Source organism: Agrilus planipennis, unplaced genomic scaffold (genome assembly GCF_000699045.2).
Source record: "Agrilus planipennis isolate EAB-ADULT unplaced genomic scaffold, Apla_2.0 scaffold28, whole genome shotgun sequence".
NCBI lineage: Eukaryota > Metazoa > Arthropoda > Insecta > Coleoptera > Buprestidae > Agrilus > Agrilus planipennis.
In genome coordinates, this window is record NW_020438897.1 from 1588582 (window position 1) to 1609823 (window position 21242).

The 21242-nt window shown below is 33.7% G+C and overlaps 1 protein-coding gene across 5 annotated transcripts in view; it reads left to right on the top strand.

The window, feature by feature from the left end:
* LOC108744558 (rap guanine nucleotide exchange factor 4-like) overlaps positions 1 to 21242 on the top strand; it is a 167688-nt gene that overhangs the window by 99377 nt on the left and 47069 nt on the right. For 3 of the 5 annotated variants that reach the window (XM_018480392.2, XM_018480393.2, XM_018480396.2), the window contains one exon: positions 14968 to 15114. The exons of 1 other annotated variant lie outside the window; for it this stretch is intronic. In XM_018480392.2, the coding sequence (XP_018335894.1) occupies positions 14968 to 15114 (147 nt within the window). Of the gene's footprint in view, positions 1 to 4561; positions 4880 to 14967; positions 15115 to 21242 lie in introns of those variants that run through there. One more of the 5 variants, XM_018480395.2, reaches the window with a different exon arrangement.

Consider the following 21242-nt stretch of genomic DNA (forward strand, 5'->3'; position numbering starts at 1 on the left):
ATCTACAAATAAAATTATCGCTAATATTGCTATATGACTTAATGCCTGAAATCCGCAATTGTATCTATTCTCCATTTCATCCCTTACTTTGGATAATACTAGATAAAGTTCAAGGCAATTAAGGGTTGGAAGGTTTTTATTTATGAAGAACCAACACCAACGTTTCACTTCTATTTGGGGACTTTTTCGAGGTATAATTATGCTTTAACTTATTATTTTATTTATATTCGTGTTGTCTCTAAGTCAGTGTTAGTTTTTAACTATTTAATCATTTCTTATTTTATTTATAATTGTGCTTTTTAAAACAATGTTTATTTTAATATTATGTACCAGTTACAAGCACCGAACTATTTAGAACCTTTTCTTACATTAACTAAAGGACCTACCTTGTAAAAACCTCCCAAAAAGACGTGATACATCGGTGTTGGTTCTTCATAAATAAAAGTCTTCCAACCCTTAATTGCCATGAACTTTATTTAGTATTAACCGCAGTTATAGTCCACAATCTGTGTCCAAAACTCAAAGAATTCCTTGGAAAAATTCACTTTGATGTATCAACAAATAAGTTTCCCTTTTGGAGAAATGTGTTCTTTGCCACGACTAATATGTTGAGAAATTAATATGTAGACATAAAGCAGAAAGATGTAGAATGTCAATAAAGTGTATTTTATTAAAAAAGTTTTAAGAATTTTCACATTAAACATTCGGGGTCATTACTTTTCGGTACACGCAGAGACAGTAGTTGATTTGAAAGCAAACTGGTCGAATTTCGATCATAAGCGAAACTAATAATTATTAAGTCGTACTGTGAAATAAACCGTTTGATTTTTACTACCATGGGTGTATGCTCGAATTAACGCCTCAGGAAAGAGAAACATACAACAAGAATTTTCAACTCGTTATTTATTTAAGCAGAATACACGAAAATGAAGTTTAGTTTTTCTGAACTGTTGAGAATGACAGATTAGATCGAAACAACTGGCGGGTGTTTAAATAAATAAGCAGTTGAAACGTTCTTGTTTTTGTATAAAAAAGCAAGAAAGTTTATGAGGTTCAAACAGGGATGTAGAGATGGGGGTGGAGTGGGACAGAAGGTGTCATGTCTTCGGGCGGCGCAAATGTGGGGGCACTAAATAATATTAAATTTCATCAGCAAAATTATGCAGAATTCTGAGTTATTAAAACTTTGAAGCATTGCAAAGATATGGATAGAAAACTTATGTAATAGGTCCTAGTGGCACTAAAAATACTGAAGATCGGAATAGAGATGGTATAATCTATTTGAAGAACCGAAATCATTACAATTATTGGTAAATCCTGAGATAAATCCTCAATATCCCCATGCTGTTCTGTATTATGCATTTATATAAATGAAATAGCGGTGCTGCTGGATAGAGCAACTACTGAAATTTAGTATGTTTTTGAAATGCATCCGAAAAATGAAAATCGTAATTATCGACATACTTTGAAGGGCACAATAGCATGAGTAGATAAAAAGGAAAAGGAAGTATGAGTAGTAAAAACAACATGATTTAAAAATAACATTCGTTTTACTGTTTAAACAAAAAGACTAGAAAAATATGGCGAGTTTTTCGAATATATTAATTTTTTTACTGAGCAGCAGTGCGGATTTCACGGTTCATTGATCCTATCCTTGTTTGCTATTCTACTGATTCTGAAATTCTTCATTTCAATCAAATATGAATAGTACCTACTCACTGCATACATATATATGTATATAAGACTGTGAGGAAAACTGTTTGTAAACAAACTTACACATTTTCAATTTCCACTAACAATACCTTTGATAAACGACAGTAGACGATCACAAATCATACGCGGGCGAGACTCGAAAAGATTCCAGAATTATTCAGGAACATTTCATGCTAGTATAAATAAGTGTCTATTGTAGCATCCCACGGGATGCACAATAATCGATATAAGGCGACTGATATAATGTGAATAGTGACGATTGTGTTGCAAATTCACACTGATATAGATAAACAGGTTGCAAGATAAATATCTGATGTAGTTTATTAGCGTATTAAGTAAATTACTTATTTTATTCAGTAACTTAGCAGTACCTATACGTGCTCTATTCTTTATCCGTACATTTACAACAATGTTTTATGAAGTGTTCATTAACAGTACACAGCAAAAACACAAACGATAACTTAAGTCGGTCTGATAAACATAATAGCCATATGTAGTTTAATTTAGGTCACTGTGTAACTTTTCTTCAATTTATCTAATATATGTTATTGTAATGAATGGAACGGTTTATCGGAATTTTGTTGTCAAATATGAATTGCTTAAATTGTTAATTAGCGTCTCATGAATGATAACAGAAAACAATAGTTTGACTTCAAAATGGTCCAACTGTACCTAATTATTCCGGGAAATATTATTCCCAACTAGATTAATTATACTATTAGACCATTACAAACTACTCGAAACAGAAAGCCAATTGTTGCTTTGTTATGAAATATTTAATAATTGCAACTTTATAGATACTAAAAGAAAAATGATATTTAAACAAATAATTATATTCTTGGCATTACATTAACATTAAGTATACTGCTTCTAATTTCATATTTTTTAAAAGGAATTTAATTTTCAAAGAGTAAAAATAAAAGATACTTCAACAAAAGCAGGATAAACCTATACATATTGGAGTGTTCTTTTAATTTCCATTTGCTTTTAGTTCCCTTTAGCTTGGGGTTGGAAAGTCCCCCTAAATCCTATATCCTTCTAAAGGTACAGACTTAAAAATAGATAAATTATACCAGATAAAAATGCACGAGCACCACGTATAAGAAATTTCTGCATAATTGAACTCTATACAAAAAGGGGTATTATATATACTATTAAGTTCACACCGTTAAATCGAACGATTTCATTTTTGTGCTTATGGATTCAGTATCGTCGAAATATAAATTCGTCTTAACCTTTTGAAGTGATCATTTGTGACTGCTTGATTTAATAGTTTAAACAATACTGAATCTATGAATTTATTTGTACTAACCGACCTATTCTACAAAATGCTTCTGTTGCGGCTTCAATCAATAATTGTATATATACATAATCAATTTTGTTAGGGTTGTAATTTTTGTAAATATTTAATTTTGTTCGTATTTTTAGATAGNAACAGCCGGAAAGTTTGACCAATTTTTAATCCAATGCGACAATATGTTGTTTCGATCGATGCGACCATTTACAATAGTATAAACAAAGGATTAGTACAGTATAAAAACTACCTGCCACTATTTGAATGCACTACAATTAATATACAAAAAGGGGTATTATATATACTATTAAGTTCACACCGTTAAATCGAACGATTTCATTTTTGTGCTTATGGATTCAGTATCGTCGAAATATAAATTCGTCTTAACCTTTTGAAGTGATCATTTGTGACTGCTTGATTTAATAGTTTAAACAATACTGAATCTATGAATTTATTTGTACTAACCGACCTATTCTACAAAATGCTTCTGTTGCGGCTTCAATCAATAATTGTATATATACATAATCAATTTTGTTAGGGTTGTAATTTTTGTAAATATTTAATTTTGTTCGTATTTTTAGATAGTCAACACTTTGTATTTTATTCTAGTTGTATTCAATTTTAATGTATTTATTTCTGTAGGTATAGATAAATATTAGTTTCTTAGAATAGGTAATGCAGCAATTTTAACGAAGAGATCGGACCAGGTAGATCTCACAAAACCATTCATTAATGGAAAACCCAAGTCCGTCGCTACGTCATCACTTCGGAATGTACAGATAATACCTTAGGGGTACGTAGCGACGGCGAAGGGGTAATGTGCACGATAGGCGTTGCCTATTTTGTGCCAACGTTATTTAAACAACGCGAATTCAAATTTTTAGTATTCGAAAATCAATATTCAAGCTTAAACATTCAAATCAATTCACATTCAACAACAATTCAATTATCAACCAATATTCAATATACAATAAAATAGTAAGTGTACATAGTGTATTATATTGTACAAAATAAACCAAACAAACCAAAAAAGTGATTTATTCATCAACAAGATCCGAAAGAATATATGGGGCAGTGAGCGAATACTGCAACCACCGAACAGCTTCTGTGCACGTATTTTTATCAACTTTATTTTATTCAAATTTAATTGAGACCACCCATGAGATCTGAAATATATAGCTTATCCAATAAAAAAACAACCATTAAAATTGACTCACAATCATTCCACAAAAATAATACAGTGGAAGTGAGAACATATTTTTTTTAAGTTGGTTGAAAATGTGTACTGTATTCGAGCATATGTACATGCTCTATCAATGTTTTTTAGGCATTATTGTTATATATTATTTATTATTAGAGTTTACGCAGATTTAAACATTTTTATTGTTTTTGGTGAGATGTAGTATTTGCTTACAACCTTATAATAATGCATTGTTGGTGGCTGTTAATACATACAAAAACGGTGAAACGATAAAAGTGATAAAGTGAATGTTTATCTGATAAGGAGAGACACGTTAAGAAATTTATATATTTGTAACATGCTATCAATATCATTTATTTCATTACGTATGGTGCACAATAACACAAAAATGAAATCACATTCGATTAAACGATTTGATGGTTAACACTTTAATTTCTTACTTTTAATTCTGAACTGTGCGTGTTTTTTCGGTTATAGTAATCGTAATAGTGTACATTATGCAGTGAATGTTCTATTTAATACAAAAGTGAATTGACAATGGATTTTTTAATGAAGTAAAATGTCTCAAGCTGAAGGTTTATATTATGTAGCTGAAGTACACAAAAAGAATGCTTTCCTGCTCATTTAAATTGTTCTCCGAAAGAGGAAGCTACAAGATTACACCAAAAAAGGTACATATAAGAATACGAAATTACAGCAAATCCCAAAAAGGGACACATAAGCTCCCAATTAAATAATTATTTTTAGGAATAACAACAAGTTCTTGTATTTTAACTAATACTCACAAAACGTAATTTACTACCTGTAGGTACTAAATGACTTAGAAAGATTAATCAATGCAGTAGATAAACGGTAAACAGCACACATTAGTGTTCGGTAATTACTGACCACTTTTACAAAATTTGGCTTTTTATGATATAAAGCTACAATTAACAACAAAAATACCACTAAATACCGATATACTGATGCTTGTAGTCTGATATTATATCATTAATCATCTTTCTTCTACAAAGCAACTTCGATTTGGTCAGTGATCTTTCCTAACCGCGCATGGCGTGCTAATGTGAACTAGAAACAAATGCATACAACGTCATATTTGTGGCAATCGCGTTTGTGATTAATTACATAATTATAATTAAAAGGATTTCTTTTCGTGTCTGAAATGAGACAACGAGTTTTTCATCAACTTTCATTTGAACTATAACAACATGACAACATTTTATACGTTGTGCGTAGTTTAATTTTAGACAAAGGAAGCAAATAGTTAAATATGTTTCATCAGAGTCTTAGTTAATTAATATTAGTTAGTCTGAAGCCAGCGTTAATTTTTCCGAGCCCAAATATCTTAACCACTAGAGTATGTGGTTAAAATACATATTTAATCTTACATAATATAGACTCCAAATAAATTAAAAGCACCATCATGCTCATCTAATAAATTTCTGAACATGAAAGGAATTCATATGAGCGTTTGTAATATACATGTTAAACAACCAATTTCCATTTTCTCTTTAGCTGTTGCCAAAATTTCTAATGTATTTCAAACTCATCTGACGAAAATTAACACGTACCTATACCGATGCATATAGTCTCTCCCTCATGCTTCAGTTAATGCATCAATTAGTGTGTGCCTGTAGGGCACATGGAGATATGTTACACAGTAATCAATAAAGTTTCATGCATTTCTGCTCTGTTTCGTAGTAATTATGTGAAACAATTTAAATAAAACAGCCGGAAAGTTTGACCAATTTTTAATCCAATGCGACAATATGTTGTTTCGATCGATGCGACCATTTACAATAGTATAAACAAAGGATTAGTACAGTATAAAAACTACCTGCCACTATTTGAATGCACTACAATTAACGTAATAGTACCTTTACTTTTCTATATTAAATTTTTTGAGTTGAATTAATTATTAAAACTTAAGTACACAACTATTTTTGAAATCAAAGTAATACAGGAGTTAAAAGTATTTTATGTATTTTAAAGCAACATGCCTGTTAGATTATAAAAAATACTAGCCTTGAAAAAGACTAACAACCTGGGCAACAAAAATAATTAGTAAAATAGGAGAATTGGTTAATGGAATGTAGTACAAGCAGTATAACTAACAAAGACTATGTACCTATTTAAAAGAGTTTTATATAAAATCCTGATGCAAAATACAAATCACATATTTCCATTTTCTATTTTGAAAATACTAAATGTAAACCAAACCATAATACCTATCTTACGAGGGCGGTTCAATAAGTACCCGTGTTTGAAGATAGAGGACGTTCCTGAGGGAAATTGGTGTTGTCATCGTGTGCTGCCATCTATCAAACCACGTCAAAACGAATTTCAGACTGATTGACAGGTTAGTTTGGATTTGGCAGCCATTCCACTCAGACGTGCTTCGTTATTTTCGCTAAGATGGAAAAAGAGCAGTATCGTTCGGTAACTCGCTTTTTGTTTTTGGATGGGAAAAAATGCGAGAAGATAAAAACAAAGTTGGATACTGTTTATGGAGACATTTCGTCATCTACGACCACAGTTAGATATTGCTTCAACGAATTTAAACGTGGGCAAAGATCCGTTTTTGATAGGAGCGACCAGGAAGCCAGGCAAACGTTGTTACCAAGGAAATCATTTTACGGATATTTTAGGAAAAGGAAGAACGATCACTGGACAATACTACAGTGAGTTATTGGACCGCTTCGACAAAAAATTGTAGGAGACACGGACGCATTTGACGAAAAAGAAGGTGCGTTTTCAACACGATAACGCACCGGCACATTCATCAGGAGTTGTTGCCCCCAAAATGCATGAATTACGTTATGAATTTGCTGCTGCACACCCCGTACTCACTCGGTTTGACTCCCTGCGACTTCATCTTGTTCCCTACCATGAAGAAATGACTAGCGAGAAATAAATTTAGCTCAAACGAGGAAGTCATTGCCGAGACAGGGGGAGGGGGTTTGGAGAGTTCGACAAATCTTATTTTTTGGAGGGGTAAAAAGAATGGCAGGGTCGTTGGGAGAAGTGTATCTTTCTAAAAGGGGACTATGCTGAAAAATAAAAAAATCAATTTAAAAAAAAGGTGTCTTCATGTCTAACACGGGTACTTATTGAACCGCCCTCGTAGTTTCCGCCGTAATCTATCTATTCCATCACAGCTTTCCTATAAAATTAAAAAAACTATCACATTATTTTTAATTTTTGAAGGATATTCATGTGCTAAAGTAAGCTACTGGTCACACATCTAACGAAAAGGATAATAAAAATATCACTTTGCATATAGATCCTGTTGTTATAATAATTTCTTAATAAATTAAAAACATACCTAACACGACTTCAAAGGAGGCTGTCCTTATCCCACAGGCCTGGCAAGTTTGTTTTTAGAATTCGATTAAGAGTACTATTTATAGATAATGCAGCTTTTGAAATTTGTTATAAAGGCAATTAATTTACGAATTAAATAATTTTCTGGCTATTATTCTAAACCTTTCTCTCGAGAGGGTCTCGTTTAATTCCAGTAATTTATTTGGATGACATTAAATTTGAGCTTCAAGTCATTCTTGGAACTATATTGTAAAGACTTCCCACTTTTGCCCTTCCTTTCTTAAACAAAGAACTTTCGCTGTTGAGTTATTACGAAATGCTATGATAACTTACATAATGGATGTTTCACAAGGAAGAACAGTTGTCAGTTTTCCGAGGAGAATCCAGTACAAAAGGAAGTACCTAAATGAAAATCGATATTGAATTTCGGAGATGGCGTTTTAACCAAAAAAGATTGTGCCTCAAAAAGTGACATGATTAGGAACATAATAATCACGCTTGACGAAGCGTGTATGCATCAAGATTAAGAATTAAGTTCTTGAATAGTAATTGCTTTTACGAACCAATCCAGAAAATAATAACACCAACAAATTGAACTCATTGCTAATATTGGGATCCGTCAAATGGGAGGAGCCTAAAAACATGGCGTCGATTAGGGAAAATTTATCGTAGTTCTTATAGTGTACCGTGCAATTTCCAAGTTTTAAATTACGATAAAATGATAAGTATTGACACAATATGTGATTGGGCTGACACAAAGCCTCGGAAAGGAAATTTCGTTGAAGGTGAGCGTGTTTTTAATGCCAATCACATTATAAAATTCGGAAATAACAAATCCGGAAGCAAGCCTTCAAATTCCGTCAAGTTTACTGCCTACTTTTTACAAAGTTCGGATTTAAAAAGTGATTCACGTTATATAATTGGTGAGGTGATTCTGGGTGATTTAAGCAATATCATATCAATGACTTGCACGTGCAAAGCCGATATAAGAGAACGTTGCAAACACATTATTGTAACTTTGTTGTATTGCAGCAGGTAGGTTCTTAACCTCAAAATACTTATATCGTATCATTAGAATTGTGTTAAATCAATTACACAGAAATAAATAATTTCTCACTTTATAATTTTAGTATGGTTCTAGTTTTAAATATTAAGGTTATGGTTGATGGTAAATACTTGCTGAAATATAATCATGTGCATTAAAATGACGTGAACAAATTTTTATTCCGGAATTCACTTCTTTGATACCTGCTGCTTTCATCCAAGTTTCTATTAGTTTACTTTTTTCTCTAATTTTCCGAATATATTTTGTACACGATATTTAGAATCCGCTATCTTTTTCTTCAATAACAGGCGTAGACCTTTATTTGAGTTCAAGCTTACAAGCAGTAATCTTATCTTGGATGAATCTTGATGATCAATTCTGCTTTGTAATGAGCAAAAATGGTTTGGTTTTACAGTCTTGTCTTGTCTTTGATTTAATCAAAGCAACGTCAAAATCAAGGCTTTGCTAAGTATTCTTATTGGGCGAATGCCTATCATAATATTAACATTTTCTTCATATTTGAAAATCAAAATATTCTTATATCTGAAATATTATTTTCGATTTCATACGTCAACCATCTAAACATATTTTCAAATTTATCACTTTTGATATCCTCCGTCATATAACCTTAGTCAGAAATCATCATACTTTTGTAGCTGATCCTTCGGTAGGTAATAATAATAATAATATATCTTCCTTAAGAGAAATAATATCATCCTTCTAGACCTTTTAGACTTTCGTTGCCTTTTATTATCATACTGATGTCTTTCGGAACATCAAACTAAAGTTTATTTTTTTTTTAATTCACGTCTATACTATATAGGTAAATAGGATGAACTCATAAAATTAAATAAATAATAATTTGTTTCAGTAAAATTCCGTGATTCTTTCAGGAACTAAAAATATACTACAACAACAATATTTTATTGACAGTACCTAATTGAAAAAAGACTAAAAAATAACACTTTCATTTGTTTATTTTTACTGCTCTTTTGAACCTTTTCAAATAATGCAAATATTTTAATTTAGATAAAGCAAGTTTAATTGAAAATTTCACTATATTTATGTACTGTTGAACAAACAAGACATGAGCCCTGAGATTGTACGGCAATAACTATTCTGTGTTAAGGTAAAAAGTTCAGGTTTTCTTCGAACTAAGAACACGATACACACCAACTGTCCTGACTGTAACTTTCATAAATCAATGTACAGGCCTGACGCTCGAAATTTCCGGAAATTTTAAAATGGTGTGGATGCGCCGTGGAAAAAGTAGGCAGTTTTAGGCATAACAGTTACAGCCCTCCTTCTTCATTACAAATAGGAACAATAATTTAGTTTAACGTGATCTATTTAAATGTTATGTTAAATAATGAACAAGTAATAGACATCCAAACAGAAGAACTAATTGTTGATGTCGGTGACAGTGATCGTGATTCCGATGAAGACAATGAATGTGAAAACTAACTACAAAACAAACAAAAGCATTAGGTTTATTATAAGTTATGTTTCTATATTACTTCCTAGTACGCTACTGTCCTATCTGTATTAATAATTAATTACCTAACTAAAACTTTACTTTCTCTAGCGATGTGCCCCTTCCAATGTCTTGGATGCGCGCTCTCAAAATCGTAGGTAGGGAGAAAAAATCTCATTATACTCTCGACACTTGTTCATTAAACATGCTTTTTCATACAGAACCTGCCAAAAGTTTTCTTCAATCATAAATAGTAGTGCGAGTCGAAAACAAGCGTTAAAGCCTTTATTATGTCTTCAAATATAAATAAACATCTCGTTGATATTCTCAGTAGTAAATGGTACCAATAACAGCACATGTGAGCAATGCAATTGTAGTTGATGAAATGGTCAATTTTTCCGTTTAGTACTGTACGGATTATACGCTCCTCACCGGTTAAGAATTTGGCCGAGAGTTGTCTCCTTCCTTTTCTGGCCTAGTGCTGTTTTTTTCTACTTTGCGCCGGTTAAACTGAAGGTCACATCGGTACAGAAACTAAATGAAGTATATTTGTGTATCGGTTCGGAGTGATTTACCCAAATAGGCCATTAAAGGGCAAGTGCCTGTGCGACCGCTCGCCAGCTTCGTTCGTCCGACTTGTAGTGGACGACCAAATAAACAGACTAAAAACACCTAAAGTTGGAGTAAATAGTGTGTTCCCAATGACCAACCCTTTGTGCGTTTCGATATTTCTCCCGAACGTGAGCGACATTCTTTTCTAGCCAAATGCGATTCTTATTTCTCATTTGCACCGCAAGTGCAAAAGTCAGGGACCACCTCTCGATGGTTCAGCCGTACGCAAACATTTCGCTGCAATAAATGCTAATTAATGCGATCGGTTTATCTGAGATGTCAATTTTATCGTTATTGTCAGGGCTGTGCCCTGCTACTGCCACACCCTGTATATTCAAGGTTACATGTTAATTATTATCCTACACCTGTAAGTAACGTGAAATGGTAATTACTCGTATCATTGAACTAATCGTATGTGCGATAGCGACCGCGATGTCAAGACCCCATCGATTGGCGTATGCTCTTACGCAAACGAACACACGTTGGCCCGTCGCCGTCGTAGTAAAGTAATAATGAATTATAGTTCAATCAGTAATTGAAGAACAATAACACGTTTTCAAGTAAAGTTAAAACATAACAGAGTTAATTCCCTTTTTAAATTACCCAGTTATTTCTGTATCCTATTTCCCATGTTATCCTCTGCACAGGTCATAACAGATGCATTTAAAACTGTTATAATTGTTTATTTTGAGAAATAAACTTAAAAGAGACTCGCCCTAGTTATCTACCACTAAACCTACTCACCGCGGACACATGTTTCGCCCACCACCAACGTGTTGATAATGTCCACAGTGCATATTAGGAGTGGGCGAAACACGTGTTGATAGTAAACAAAATGTTAACTCTCTCAGAGTCTCTGAAAAAGCGAAACTAGAGTCTCCGTCTCTCATCGAGTCTCTTTGGTGTCGCTGAGAGAGACTATCGATAGACTGTCAAAAAAACTGTTTAGCGTCTCTGAACGAGCTACTCGAGTCGCTTATAGAGAGATCCTCATTTCGTATCTAGTTTCTGAACGAGAGACTCGAATCTCTGAATAAGAGACTCGAATCTCTCAATAAGTGGTGGTTCGATGGCCATGGTTAAAATTTTCTAGAGACCATAGTGTTCTTAATATTTACCATTATGTACAAGTTTCGACGTATAACATGCCACAATTATAAAACTTAATCGATATGATTCTTTGCAGTATTTGACTATTTGACTTGATTTCCCGAGATAAAAATGTTCAGTCTCTCGGAGTCTCTGAAAGCGAGACTCCAGTCTTCGTCTCTCATCGAGTCTCTCCGGTGGCGCTGAGACTGTCGAGAGACTGTTAAAAAACCTGTTTAGAGTCTCTGAACGAGAGACTCGAATCGCTCATAGAGAGATTCTCATTTCGTATCCAGTCTCTGAACGAGAAACTCGAATCTCTCAATAAGTGGTATCTCGATAAACGTGGTTAAAATTTTAATAGTTCAACATATTTCAGAGATCCCAGTCTTTCTACGAGAGACTCGAGTCTCTCAATTTTTCAGTTTTATTCATTCAGTCTCTCTGTGAGAAACTCGAATCTCTGAATTAACAATTTTATCGTTCTAGTCTCTCATACAGAGACTGTAAGAGATCCATAAAAACACCAAGGCAATAACTGTGAGACTGTGAGAGACGCTCTCAGAGATGCTTAAAGACTGAAAGATACTGAGAGACTGGGGAGAGACTGAAAATTTTTGACTGGGGGTTTTGTGGTAATTAGGGCGAGTCTCCTTTTAGTTCATTTATACTTTTACTACAACTACAGTATCTATTCTCTATTTCGTTTATTTTGAAGGATTTTTTTTATTTTCATACTCGAATATCCTCTGGGTGGCCTAGCTTTGAAGACAATACTGCGTGGTGGCCTGTAACTGAAGGGTAGATTTTAGCTTACAGTTAAATAGTGACATAACCTTCGTTGGTCTCTATCAGTATATCGACTCTTAAGATATACATGTATTATTGAAGGATATACACCTGAGTTACATTTCAATCGAAAATTTATTTGCTGCCTTTGAGTATTAAAAGGAGCAAAAACTTCTAAATTTATATTTTGGATATGTCCAGCAGAGAGTTTCATGTCCTTCAGTCTGCAAAACTTTAACACATACTGATTTTATGATTAACAATGATCAAAGGGATGTCTTTTTGAAGTAACTTTGGGCAATATACAACGTAACGGACATTACCGGAAGCAACGAAGCAATAATTCATTCACTGGGTGATTAATTATTTTGTTTTAAGGGCTGGAAACAGCAAAATGTTTTATTAATGTTCGTAGTTAAGTATTTACCGGAAAATTTTTGAAACAACCAAAGAAAAGTGGAATTGTCTAAAATTATTGCAGTAATATGCTAGTCATGCACATTCCCAGTAGGTACTCGAGTAAATAAAGTTTACTCGTATGATGCATGAGAACTTTTAACTGATGTTAAATTGTCCACAACACGACAGATATCCTAAAGGTGACTCCTTTATATATTTTATAATTTTTCCGATTTTATCTCCTAAATTAAGAAAGTGCAATTGAGTGCAAATTATGATATTACCAAAGACACGTTCCACCCTCTCAAGATAATTGCTACATACTATTTATGATACTCTGGCATATATTCTTACAATAGGACTAATCTGTAGAACAGCTAAATTACAAGAATATAACATTGTTACCATGTAGCCGAAAGCCAATGTTTTAATGAAGAGAATTCAGTAAACAGAATTTGCAATCCTAAGAAAAAAACTGAGAATAGGATAGGCACACAAATAAAACAAACTGAAAAAGAAAACAAACAATGACGATTTTTACTAGACATGAGAGAATTAAAAACTACCTCTTTATAAAAATTTTGAAACGCCCCAAAATTTGTCTGCAGTTATCCAGAACAAATACAGTAAATCTAACTTAGATATAGTTTTCTTATTTAGTAGAAAATATAGTCTGAAAAGGTATGATGTGTTTCCGTATTAGAAAATTTCGAAATTATTTGTTGTTTAAAATGGAATGAAGATTTTTTGACGGATCGAAGAAAAGGATGTAGAAATGGATCAATGTTTGGACATTATGACTGATAATGACGTATTTCTTGTGATAGACAGTATAGAGAATGACTAATCCCGACATTTACTGTTCCAGGTGGTCTTAAATAAACGAATAATATTAAAATCACATGAAAATTTTAGTTCAAAAATTTTAAGGACAGTAAGGGAAGGGTGTCTAAGGCTAAAATTACGGTAGATCGTGTAAGGCGAGGGGAGTTAAGAAGTAGCTAAAATAGAGCATGATGCTTTACCTGTACACACCCCCTAAATATAAATTGTAACCATCATCATCATAAGGTCATCAGTCCGAAGACTGGTTGGACACACACCTCCACTCCTCCTGAGCCAATATTCGCACATCCTTAACTATTTGCGACCAGTAATCTAATCTAGGTCTACCTCTACCCATCCTAACTCCCGTTTCTGCCTCATAATATGTATCTGACTAGACCTTTATTCCTGAGAAGGTGACCTACTAACCTATCTTGCCTATTTTTTATTGATTTTCATAGAGTCCTCTGTTCTTCTATTCTATCTAATACCTCTTCATTTCTAATCTTCTCAATCCAGGGTATCCTCATCATTAACCTTTTCTTTTCCGCCACCCCCATTGTTCACGTTTCGCACCCGTACAGCTCTGCGTTCCAAACACACACCTTTAACAATCTTTTGAATTTCGCGAGCGTAGATTTGACTTCTTTTTATTGAAGGCGACTCGACCCTGCACGATCCTCTGCTTTATATCCCTACTACTCCATCAGTCCTGACTTATATGACTTCCTAGATATTTAACATCGAATCTTTCTTCTCCTGTGTTTATATTTCCCTAGTGTTTCTTCGTTTTATTTAAAATTATCTGTAACTCCTCCTTGCTAGATGCTAATACTGCTATATCATCTGGAAATCTAAGCATAATAATCTTTTCCCCTAAATATACCTATCCCTACAGATCTACTGCCTTTAATAAGCATATTAATAACGGCATTACTTTTACCTACAAAAGACGTATTATACGACAATCGTGTGCTCCGGTTGTTGTTTTAAATAGGACGTCAGGATGAAATGAGAAACGAAGTGGATCTGCACTTACTGGTTGAGTTGTAGGTACTCCCACGTATTTTTTCGTACAGGACGAGGTGTCGCCTGGTGATTAGCATAAGCAATGGAAGCAGTTCAGTTGTTTCACGTTATGTGCACGCGTTGTATGGACTACGTCTGTAAAACGTTCTCTCCTCTTATTCTGTTTGCTCCAGGTGCCGGTGACACTTTGTTCGCTGGGTGTTGGGGCCACGTTCGGAGAATCGATCCTCCAGGACCTCCCTCGGGATACAACTGTCATCACGCAAACCACCTGTGAACTGTTGCGAGTCGAGCAGCAGGACTTCCGCCTCATCTGGGAGGTAACTGCACGCTTTTCTTTTGATTTATAGAAATTAAGGGTCAGCCGCCCCTAAAGAAGGAAACCACGTTGCACTGCTTGAAGTCCAAATGATTTGTATGAGTTATTAAACAAGCTTGTGCATACTAAAAGTAGAAATTTTGCTTTAATGGATCCAGTGGAATATCTCGTATAAAACTCGTTTTAAATTATAGAAAAATGATTCAGAACTTTTTAGGAGAAGTAGGGTCAGCATCCTACAAAATTTTGTTAATAAAAAATTTATTTTCTTTTTCTCTTTCGTGTACAAACTTCTTCCAAAAGTGACTTATGTATATGCAATGATGTACTTAAGGTATTGTAGGAATGGCTTTCAATTTGTCTGCATGAGGAATTATTGATAAAGAGCAATAATTGAAATTGATTTACAAATAAAATAAACATCAGTTTACTTTTGAGTATTAAAAGGAAAACTTATATCTCTGACTTTTAAAAGAAACATTGTGTGCTGAAATAATATCTGTTGTTGTCTATATGTCTATCCTTTTTAATTTAAAAACTAATATTCTTTAACCTGGTACGATTTAGATGTTAATCTAGTTCCCTTGCCTACACTTTCTCTATTAAAAATCACTGTAGGTTGAATCTAATTCATTTCATAAAGCCTTTTCAGCCTTGACTTGTTGTCTCTTAATACAGAGAATAAGTTAGTGAAAGTGCTTTAGTAGCTCCATAATTCAAAAACCAATTTAATTTTTAGACAGGATGGAAATAGATTGTAGGTAGTAGGTACCTAATCTATCATGAGTGACAACATTTCTTCATAACTTTCTTAAATGCTTCAGTAAATTTTTATGAGTTCGTATGAGATTGATTTGAAGTTGTATTAGGATTTAACTCATGGTTCCAAAACTTTTATTGAAATGAAGATAATTTTACTGAAACAATAAAAATAATTTTAAAAAAATAATAAAAGCAAAAGGAATGCAATATGCCAATAAAATACATCATGGACAATGTAGCTAAAGCTTTCACGACCGGGTTACGTACTAATTAAGCAATAATTTTCCTCCGCTACTTTCTACATACTCTTACGTCTTTTAAGCCTGGTTTTACTTATTCTTTTTCTATAACATCCATATTCTTTCACAGTAATGTTTTTTGTTATGAATTTGTTAAATTAAAGAAAGGAACTTTCGTTTGATGAGTGCAATTCTTCTCTCCCTTTTGTACTTTTTATCTCGTAATCGATGCACACTCTACGCTATTCGCATATCATCTGTACAGAAAATAAATTTATTTCATTATATTTAAACGAAAAAACTGAGCAATTAAGGTAACATTAGATAGACGAAATCGAAACTGGTCGATACTCCGTGATCTGTCCCACTGTCATTGACATTGAAAACATAAAATGTTCGAGTACACGACAGATGGTCGCGTGGGTGAAATTTTAAATGGATATTATCTGTAAACGAAGAACATGTGCTTTTCAACACGCACTGTTCTATTAGTTTAGTCTTTTAGTCTACCGTGAGGCTTGTGCACACAACGGAGATTATCGGCTGTTGTTATGATAAACATTTTTTTTACCAATCTAAATAAAATCACCTCTAAACCTGGATTTCAAAAAAAAAAAAAACATTATTAAGCTTTTCTACATTTACCGTATCTGCGACACAATGGCTTTATCAGGCGATGAAGTTCAGTAATTTTATATATTACATATTTTTGTAATATGGAATTTCAAAAATTGAATGCCTTAACAATTAATAAGCTGTACATCATCATAAGGTCGTCACTCCTAAGACTGATTAGACACGTACCTCCACTCTTTCCTATCCTGAGCTAATCTTCGCATTTCCCTAAAACTAGAACAACCCACATTCTTAACTATTTAAAAACTTTTGGGTGTTTCATTCCCACCAGCCAGTAATGCTGGTGGGCGGGCAGTCCCTCCGGACTACGCCGGAAGGTAGGGCGGAAGGCCCTCTTCAGCCTGCTTTCAGGAATCGTGGGAATGGGTGGGTGGTAGTTCGGTTGAGAAAGATGAGACGGACGAAATGAAGACAGAAGAGAATTAAACATTATCTGTGGAATATTACTGCCTCAGCATTTGCCTAAGTGATCCAAGGAAACCACAGAAAAACTTGGACCAAGGCAGACGGACCCGGAATCGAACCGGCGTCCTCCCGAATGCTAAGCAATGGTCTAAACCTCTAGGGTCTAGGCCTTGCCGCTCGGTAAATTATTTGCGAACAGTAATCTAATCTAGGTCTACGTCTACCCCTCCTAACTCCCGTTTCTGCCTCTAATATGTCTCTGACTAGACCTTCATGCCTGAGAAGGTGTCCTACTAACTTATCTCGCCTATTTTTTATTGACTTCCATAGAGTCCTCTCTTCTCCTATTCTTTCTAATACCTCTTCTTTTCTAACCTTCTCTATCCACGGTATCTTCATCATTCGCCTGTATCACCACATTACCACATTTCTAACCTTTTCTTTTCCGCCGCGTCTACTGTCCATGTTTCGCACCCGTACAGCAATAACCTGTACATATGTATATTGAAGATATACAGTTTTGTGTTTCTCATTTCTACGAATAAGTTGTAATGGTTCTGTAAAAAGAAGAAAACTCAACAAGTCATGCTCAATTTGTTTTTTCATTTTTAATGAATACCAGTTTCTGGTCCTTGCAAAATACGTTTTTTGGTACGTGAGTTCGGGTCCTAACCTGTTGCAAAGACATTAAATACTGAAACAGTCCCGTTTATATATAAACAGTCGTTTATCCTACAAAATGTCGTCAAACGACAACTGCATTCCATTGTAGGCGTATTACAGTTTACATGGAGCTTAATCAAAGCCTTATTAAGTCGAAAATGCATATTTTGCAGTAACCGTTTTATAAATAAGCAACTTGACCCAATCGTAAGGTTAAGGTGACTTATGAGTTTTTCATTGAAAGATTATCCATTATTTCTTCGTAACTTTTTTCTATAAATAACAATAAACAAATAAGTGTAAAAATAAATGCGCCATGTAATATACGAATAATATAAAAACACCAATACTTTTTGCTTCTATTTTCGGATAAGCGTTTTGTTAAAACGAACAACTATCTATATAAAGAAACAAAATCTTGAGACAGTCCTAAAAGTCAAACATTTTAATAAAAAAGTCAACTTACTTTTTACTACAAAATTTATTGAAAGTTATTGGAATTCTATGTTTAGCTTTCTTTTATAAAATTTCTATTTATCTTATTACCTATCTTTTAAGATACTGTAAAAGAGGACTAACAGTCTAACTACTTTGCTTCAAAGATTTGCTTGAAATATACAACAAAGGAAACGGAAATTTACTTGAAAATAGCATGACAACGCTTTTCTTTTAGGAAATAGAAGGCTTTTCTAACTGGAGGAAGAGAATTTTATTGGAACATAAAAGAAAAATTGAGCATAGAACAATGACATCGGCCTGTTAATTGAACCTGTTTAATATGCGGTCTTGTAAATAGAAATGTTGACGTAGAAAAATTGAAATGCAATATAGGAACATTAGTTTATAAAAAAAAAGACAATATAATTTACTAACTAAAACCCTTTCAAATTTTACTTTAACTTTTAGCTCAATAAGGTACGCTCTTTTGCAACCTGATTCGGCCCCGAAAATGTCGGTGTTTTCCCTAAAAAATATTACTCGGATAGCAACAGCTGCTACCATCCTATCTACGACCAAACGACTGAATATTGACGTTTACACACGCTCGACACGTCAAAACCTTTTTAATTAAAGATTCCGATTAAAGGACAACGTCCTGGATATCGGAAGTAAACACGGTACTTAGTCCTAGCCTTTAGTTAAAAAATGTAACCGAGTAGATAACTGTTTCGATTCTATAGACAATCAAAGCATCACAATAATATATGGTAATCACTCCATTACAAATATAAGAAGGCGTAGAGGGATCAAATATATTTTTTTTAAATTTCGATTTGCAACTGGATATTTCCACCTGCTACTCGAAAATTTAACTTGAAACTCTTAATGCCTATTGAATTGCATCCTAATGTAACCTAACCCAACCCCAGTTGAAGCCATGGTAATTTTAAGAAAGGACAAGGGTACTACAACACATTTCGTTCTTATTGTGTTTAGCGATTGTAACGTTATAATTACAATCAAACGAATTATAGCTTTAAGTTCAATTAGGTTATGATTATAATTTTTGGGATATGTTAAGACAACACGAAGCAATTCAATCGCAAACAACAGTCATAGTTGTCAACGAAACATCTGGGTCCAACTGTTTATTTAGACTATGATTCTTCAGCCCAAATTATCGATTCTGGCCGTTTGAGCCTATGTTCTTATGATGATATATAAATTTCAAGGTGCAAGTCGAAGTTTAAAGTTGCAAGTCGAAACTGAGTTACAAGCCGAAATTTAAAAAAAAAAATATGTATGACCCTTCTACGCCTTCGTACAAATGTGTGTACGCCAGAAATCATTGAAGTAAATACAATATAGTATTAAAAAAATACTACAAATGTCGCAGTAAACGCCATCTGTAGCACGATGCTACATTTTAGGATTACGTATGTCTGTGTTCTGTCGGAGCTGCCTGCGACGCGCTGATGAGATCCAAAAAGATCGAAATCGCGATCCGCGTCTGGCAGTTTCGACAGAATACAGACCACTTCGAATTATTTTATACAATATAGTATTAGTTTTACTAAGTTAGAACATTATTCTGTAGTGAATTTATTATTGAAACTAATGTACCTACCGATGTCAAGCTCAAAACCAGGAAATAGGAAACAAAACAAATACAGGTACAATTGGTTTCCGTTTCTTACCTTGTTTGGAAACAACGTTAATTTTTAAGAGAAGCTGCTCCATTGTTGATAAATCCGATTTGATATAAGAAGCTGTAGGTGCACTATACCATGTGAAAGAATAACAAATGAAGTTGTAGATCCCAGTGTCTGTTAATGAACACTCTCGTAGTTACTGCTCTCCAATTCTCTTGGTGTAACATATGTAAATTATTCATTACCTTAGTGACTGACATCGAGAATGAAATGTATTCAGGGATGTTGTTAGATAGGGCTATGTTTTTTGATCAAGATTACCTACATAAAGTTAACTGTATAGGTTTGTATACAGATGCAAGGCGTTTGAAAATTTTGTAAGAGGATCTCATAAACGTGCCCATCGTTGAATTCGTTTTATTTATATTCCCTTATGAAGTTAATTTCTATCCGAAATAATATGTAATGCATAAACCATTCTTCCTAGCGATCATTGTTGCATTTAGGAAAAAGACGAGGGGGCAAGAGCCTTTTGTCAAACTTTTATAAAACTTGTTCAATTTTGAAAGAACATAAAGAAAAAACATACTGACCTCTACAACTAAAAAACAAAACAACAAATTCACTTGTAGCATAAGAAATCCGATACAAAATATGCCCAATGTTTGTTGACTATCTACATCGCTTTAAGGGTAGACAAGTAGGGCGAACATAAAACATAATTTAAAAGTATGTTATATAACATACATTTCAGCTTATTTGGCTTTTGTAATATAAGACAAAAAGAGGTTTAAGTGCTAGGCTGAGTTTCCGTTTAGTTTATTTATTCCTTTACTAAAGTTTCTGTTTTTTACTTCTATTATAGTATTAGTTTCTCGTATATTTTTGAAAAGTTCCTTTATTTATTTACTAGATTTTACCTGCGGCTTTGCTCGCGTTAATGTCTTAAACACTTCAAAGAACATCGACGACCACATAAAATTAATTTTTCTATCCTTCGGGAACAGTATTTATTTTATGAATAAAAGGTCCCCTGTGTCCTTTTCTGTATCCCTGGTAATGTGTGTACAAAATTTCCGGATAGTCTTTACCCACGGCTTCGCTCGCGCTGATATCCTAAAGACGTGTCAAGGATCATCGATGAAATTAATTTTTCTATCCTTTAGGAACAGTATTTCTATTCTGGATAAGTGTTACATTGTACCCCTGACAATGTGTATCGTGAGTTGATGTCCTAAATACGTGTTAAAACTCATCACGACCACATAAAACTAATTTTTCTATCCCTCTTCATTGGTATACTTTTTCTGGATAAAAGGTACCCTATATTC